Source organism: Mycetomoellerius zeteki, unplaced genomic scaffold (assembly GCF_001594055.1).
Source record: "Mycetomoellerius zeteki isolate Tzet28-1 unplaced genomic scaffold, Tzet1.0 scaffold332, whole genome shotgun sequence".
Lineage (NCBI taxonomy): Eukaryota > Metazoa > Arthropoda > Insecta > Hymenoptera > Formicidae > Mycetomoellerius > Mycetomoellerius zeteki.
The window spans coordinates 808,826-815,277 of record NW_017257319.1 but is presented as its reverse complement, the minus strand read 5'-3'; the positions used below and the strand labels follow the sequence as shown (position 1 = coordinate 815,277).

The following is a 6,452-nucleotide window of genomic DNA, read 5'->3' as shown; positions in this document are numbered from 1 at the left end:
CCCTACATATTTTAGTAAGAAAAAATAAAATGCGAAATAATTGCATTTTACGGTGTTAAATTGCGCATTTAAATACACCAAGTGTATACACGTCGTATATACTTTCAGATTTTTGGTATCACACGCGAGAAAAGGCAGAAAGGTGCCACCGGTCGTGCTGCTTGTGGGAAACAAGGCCGATCTCTCCTGCTCTCCAGGTGAACGTATGGTATCTGCCCTAGAAGGCCAGAAAAGGGCAAAAGAAATCGAGGCTCACGCTTTCCATGAGATTTCCGTAAGGGAATCGGTTGATCAGGTAATGACCTGCGTATTTACATATTCAATCGATTTGACATTGTGTAAAACATAAAATAGAAAAAATAGGGTCTCTATCAACGAGCGTTCTACGTTGAGCCTTCTAAGAAGATACGTACAAAATTAAGAGTAATGACAAGGAAAAAAAAATAAAATTACAATAAACATAAGAGAAAAACGATAAAGAAAACAATAGTATGAAGAATATAAATAATAAAGAAATCTAGATAAATAATAGAGAAATCTTCTAAAAGTTATACAAAAATAATATATAAAATGTTATTTAATTTAAGGGATTGGGTTATTGCTTTTCTGATATTTAACAGTGTTGAAAAAAATACTAGGTACTGAACTCGCGAAAAAACTATTGGAAATAATAGAAAACCGAACCTTGCATTATTTATATTACTTATATTATTCAAATATTGTATATTACTCGTTTTAAAAATTCATTCACTAATCTTATAGTATTTTTTCACAAAAAAAGCATTAAAAAGATAAAATTTAAAAATTAATTCTATTTTTTATTAAATAATCTGCAAAGAATGATCTAGCTTAAATTCTTGCCCCGAAAAAATCGATAGGCTATAAATGAACACAGAATAAATATCCGATGCAATTAACATATCAGCTAATCGTAACGAAGATTATTATTCTAAACGATTGTTTACTCTGCGTGTCATGGCGTTTGCGCGTGATCGCGGGGCCATAAACAAATCTATATCGCTCGTTCTCAAGGCACACGATACGAACAACAGCATTTTAGTGTTTTTATCTACGCATTGTAATGACGATCGTGGCAGGAGATCGACGCATTTCAGTATTTCTCGATAATCGAGTATTGGAGCGATAAAAATTATTTATACAAAGTTTTTAGGAACAATTAAAAATGAAATATTGTTTTTTGTTTTAACAGATTCATAAAATTTAATTTGAAATTTAATAATGAAAATTATTAAGTATAAATTATGAAATATCATATAATAGGTCCTCTCTGATTTTTTAATATGAATATGAAACAAATATCTAAGATATAATAAGATTAAAAACAACACCGTTTATATCTAAAATATAATTCTTTTGTAATTTTAATAAAATATTAGTATCGATTTTCTATTAATAGGTTTAATAATAATTTCATTAATGTGGTCACGTTTATTTAATATATAAAAATTATGTTGCAAGTATGGAAAGAAATAAGATAGGATTCAACAGTAGAGTATTTTATAATCTTACTTACGGATGAAAAAAATGCTTAAAAAATGGCGGAGAGATGAGAGATATACAGTAATTGATTTTATATGTATCATAAATATGCGCGCAACACATACAGAGCAAAAAGAAACAGAGACGTGGGAGTGATAACGTTCATGTCATTAAAAGAATATGTTTTTTTAAATGATAATATCGAATCTTTATGTAACGGTGGCCATGACAATTCACGATTATTTTTCATTTGATAGGTCACGGCCGTATTCATGAATATATTAAGATTGCTGACCGAATTACACAGCAGTCATCAGACATCTTTTAGACTGAGAGCTTGCACAGACGGAACCATAAATACTCTCCGTCCACCGTCACCTCCTCCATTGAGAAGAAGATTCAGCATCTCTGCTCGCGGGAATTTACTGTAATCGTTAGATTAGTCTCAAAACTAAATAATAATTTTATTCTACTAAACATCGAGAGAGGACAATGTTCAAAAAAATTATATTTCAACTGTTTAATAAACCGATATTTGTAAGAAAAGTTACTGGTGTGCACGAATTCACGGCAATGTTTCGTACTTTCATCTTTATCAATAATACAGATAATGCCGGCAGTCCTGAAATATTTGTTTAAAAAAAATCGTGATGTAATTGCGAAATCGATAATTGTATTGAGTAAAAATTGCCTGAAGATATATTTCCTTCATAAAAATTTAATATTTTAAGATAGTGATTAATTACTATTATTCAGTGCTTTTAATATTCAAAATAAGTAATTAAGCACTTCCCTTTCACTATTAAATTGACCAGCAATAAATTGAACTCCTGCAAAGATTGCTCTAGCCATGCCTTATCGCAAGTGCAAGAGCTTTCAGATTTTCATCCTGTATCGCCGTTCTACAACGAGCTACTGCGTTGGAAGCAGCTTTCCCAACTACAAGAATAAATATAATTGCTAAGAAATAGGAAGAACAATGTGGTCATACGATAAAGACATTACCTCTGAGTCTCGCTGCACGCTGCACTCCAATGTTCAATTCTTTTAAACTAGCCGCGAGTTCTCGATGACTGTTCAGCCGAATCTCGTGCTCTCGAATTAAATCGCCATTGATGTTTTTTAATTGCATCAGTCTCTTTCGCATATCGTCGATGTTCTCAAGAATTCTAGCATCTTCTAAACGAATCACAATACTCTTCAGAAGAGTGGCACCACCCGCAGCTTCCGCTTGGAGCCGCGCATCAACCTCCTTCAAGCCTGAAAAATATTTCGATGTATATGTATCAAAACATACAATAGTAAAAGCTCGAAAGGTTGAAAAGACGACCGTTTTTCGCTCGGAAAAGAACTGATTAACGGTGGAAAAACCATCCTGAAAAAATGTTTTATAACATAACATTTCTAAGAATTTATTATATTTTAAATTTAGAAGATTTCTAAAAAAAAGTAAACTTTTTTTACAATTTATACATTTTTTTCAGAAATAATAGAATAAAAAATCTTAGAAATCTTAGAATATTTCAAAATTGATATGTATATATACAATATTTGAATTTTTTCAGTATTAATTTTGAAAAGTGTTTTAATTCGTATAAAAAATGAGACATTTTCTAAAAGGTTATAAAATTATACAAAAATTCTAAAATTTACATAATAAAAATTATATGAAGAATTCTAAGAAATATTTTCCAGAGTGCAGCTGCATTTTTATCCCTTTTTTTTTAACGACGTACCCTTGACACGCTCCAACGCGTCTAACATCCTCTTCTCTTCCACAGGAAACATGGCTTCCGAAATCAGTTCTCTGACGCCTAAATACATAGTCAGAGATTGGATAATATCGCCAGCTAACGTTGCATCGTCCGTCTGGATTATCACTCTTCCACCGGCGTTCGATTTGAAACAATGCACTTTGTCGTCCCGCATCCCACGAAGCCACACTTCGATGCATCCGGCATTCGGGCCACCTTCTGCAACCTCTAATTCCTCTCCCATGATGATACTCTGGTTCAGCCAGATAGCGATTCGCTGTGGTCTCTCTGTGATCTATGAAATTGGATTAGGCATTCGTTTCATTTTTAATGTTAGCTTTCAGAAATTAAAATCAGAACTTAGCAATGTTTAAATGTTATACTCACATTCATCATAACGCCATTACTTGACAATTCTTCCGGGACAAGTTGCGGCTTCGGGATACGCTCATACATACAAAATCTTGGCAACTGTCGTGTTATTTCAAAGACCTATCAAACTTAGAATTGTTACAGTCTGAAATTTACATGATTTCCTGATGAATTTTTTTTTTTTTTTATATTTCTTTATATAAGTTTTCAGAATTTTTCAAAATTTCTGTATAATTCTGTATAACTTTTTAAACAATTTCAGAATTACTAAAAATTGTCTACATCTTTTCTAGAATTTTTTTATACATGTGAATTCTGAAATATTCGGAGTTTTTTAAAATTTCTCATTCTACAATTTTTAAAAATAATTTATAAAATCTAAGAAAAAGTATAAGATATTTTTTCAGAAATCTACAATTTAAAATATAACAAATTCTTAAAAACATCACGAGATAATATGAGAAATTTTTTTCACTAGAGTTACACCGCGTAATTACAACAATTATCGAATACCTGTAATAGATCGGTACTGGGAGGTCCAACGTAAACTTTAACGTGAATATCTACTGGATCATTCTTGGCAGGATAAAGCGCGATCTCTAATTCCCCTTGCGGCCGATTGGGATGCGTGACCAATGTCTCGCCCTCAAAAACACCTTCGGCAAAGACTATGGCGCAATATACCTAAATATTATTTTACATTTACAATATCATCGCAAATTTAATTAACGGATATCTTATTTTTAAGGAAAATTTTCGTTTGAAAACTGAAAAAATCAAAGAATCTGTGATACAAAGGGACTCGAGTTTCCAGTAGTAAATATCAATTAATTAACAATAATCTAACATCAATAATTTCACATTTAACAATGTAACTATTACGTACAATATGTGTCATATTATATTTATATTGTTGAGCGTGCAATTACAATTTAACATTGATATTATATTGGTTGAAATTCAGAGATGTGTCCTGTACATATATGTATAGCATTATATATTACCAGAAGTCCGGGACCAGCTGCAAGCGCGACGCGAGCTGCGCCCCTCTTTGTTAACAGGCTAATGGCTAATCTCGATCCATAATACATACTAGAACCCGTCGCAGCCCTCTGTCGTAATTCCATCTGAAGTGCCTGCTTCTTGGCTAATAGTTCACGAATTATCTCGCCGGGTTCCGGAGCTTGCATGGCAGAGCCAGCGCTGTATCCGCGTACTATAAAAAACGTGAGAGCTAAATAAAAATATTGCAGCAAGAATCATATTATTTAGCAGAGAAAACGAGTTCCAAGTTTATACCTTCGCCATTGGTAGAAACTACCACCAGATCAGGTTTACCCGTTCTTCGATAATCAGCTTCTACTATGCCTGCTACGCCGGATGACAGTTGAATCTTGAATATGACCTCACCAGTATTATACGTTCTCGCATCTACTTTTCCACTATTCCAACCAGTGATCAGCTCTAATACACTATCGCCATTTATGTCGAAAGTATTTACAGATATCACCTTGTGCTTTGACTGAAATAAATTTTATAAATTCAATCAGATTTATTAAATAAATAAAGAAGGGCTAAATACGGTCGAAGCTAGATCTTATTAGTGTCTAATATTTTATGTAAATATTATTATATGCAAATATAATTATTTTATGTAAATATTATATGTAAATTTTTTAAATGCATCTTTCAGTTATATAAACTGCCATGTATGCCAATCACTGTCAGATAATTTGAAATGTAATTACAAATTGTGAAGTTGAAGTAATAATATATATCACAAGTTTTAGGTTGAATCAATCAGGAATCCTAGGATAATATTTTTAACGCAATAAATTCCTTGCAATGCACAGTGGGTCAGACGACCCGAAAAACTGGCCAAAAGTCGAGTTTAAAATTTACTGTAAACAATATTTCATATGTCATAAGAATATCTCAAAAAACATATAAATGAACTTTATAATAAGTTTTGGTAACAAGTTTCGAGGAATAGCCGCTTGATTACAAAATACAGGTGATAATTTCAGACCTATCTTTAAAATAAAAAACATTAAAACTATGAATATAAACTTTATAAATTAAATGTTTAAAAATCGTATTTGTTTTAAAAATGGACAAATAATAATGCTATACATTTATTTACTCTAAATATTAACACTACTTTCTGTGGCAGAGCTATTTACGCGAATATTTCTGATTTAAATAGATTATGACTTCACACAAATCCATCGTGCCGACCCGTGCGGCCTCGGAATTAATTTTTTTTATACTGTTTTGTTCATATGAATATGGTTGACGAGAACAAGTTGCCACTTTTTGCCACTTTTGCTCATTACTAAAGATATATATTTATTTTCCCACTACTACACAGTAGGCCAAGAGACTCGAATAAGTAATCAAAAATCCATTTACTCCAGAATTTTGATAAAATTATGAAAAATTATGGTCATGTACGGTTTTTCGGATCGTTGATTTCGATCGATGTCAGAATTGCACAATTCAAAATGGCGGATCCAAAGTAGCGAACAATTTTCTATAATAATTGTCTAATTTTTATGAAATTCAGTAGTGTATATCGATTTTTTAATTTTTTTATTTAAAAATTTGAATGTAGTTAAACATTTTTGAAAATTGATTAATTAATTATTATTCAAACATAATTACAAATCTTCTTCATACTACTCTTCATTAGTCAAATGACCGTATCATGCAAACTTCCGTAAAAATTTGTAAGGCCGCTTGAGTCATCCTCTTTCTCGGTCTCGTTTGATTGAGAAAAAGAATACATAATTGGTCAAACTTAGGAATGTTTTACGAAAGTTTGCA

General features: G+C 31.7%; 2 protein-coding genes across 2 annotated transcripts in view; one reads left to right on the top strand and one right to left on the bottom strand.

The window, feature by feature from the left end:
- LOC108725231 (ras-related and estrogen-regulated growth inhibitor) overlaps nucleotides 1–2,142 on the top strand; it is a 4,558-nt gene extending 2,416 nt beyond the window's left edge. The window contains exons 3-4 of the mRNA XM_018452118.1: nucleotides 84–295; nucleotides 1,758–2,142. Of these exons, the coding sequence (XP_018307620.1) occupies nucleotides 84–295; nucleotides 1,758–1,931 (386 nt within the window). The 3' untranslated portion in view covers nucleotides 1,932–2,142. The remainder of the gene's footprint in view (nucleotides 1–83; nucleotides 296–1,757) is intronic.
- A 113-nt stretch (nucleotides 2,143–2,255) lies between these two features.
- LOC108725230 (Bardet-Biedl syndrome 2 protein homolog) overlaps nucleotides 2,256–6,452 on the bottom strand; it is a 6,933-nt gene continuing 2,736 nt past the window's right edge. The window contains exons 5-11 of the mRNA XM_018452117.1: nucleotides 4,926–5,148; nucleotides 4,631–4,842; nucleotides 4,140–4,310; nucleotides 3,642–3,746; nucleotides 3,237–3,549; nucleotides 2,506–2,760; nucleotides 2,256–2,439 (exon numbers count right to left, since the gene is read on the bottom strand). Of these exons, the coding sequence (XP_018307619.1) occupies nucleotides 2,345–2,439; nucleotides 2,506–2,760; nucleotides 3,237–3,549; nucleotides 3,642–3,746; nucleotides 4,140–4,310; nucleotides 4,631–4,842; nucleotides 4,926–5,148 (1,374 nt within the window). The 3' untranslated portion in view covers nucleotides 2,256–2,344. The remainder of the gene's footprint in view (nucleotides 2,440–2,505; nucleotides 2,761–3,236; nucleotides 3,550–3,641; nucleotides 3,747–4,139; nucleotides 4,311–4,630; nucleotides 4,843–4,925; nucleotides 5,149–6,452) is intronic.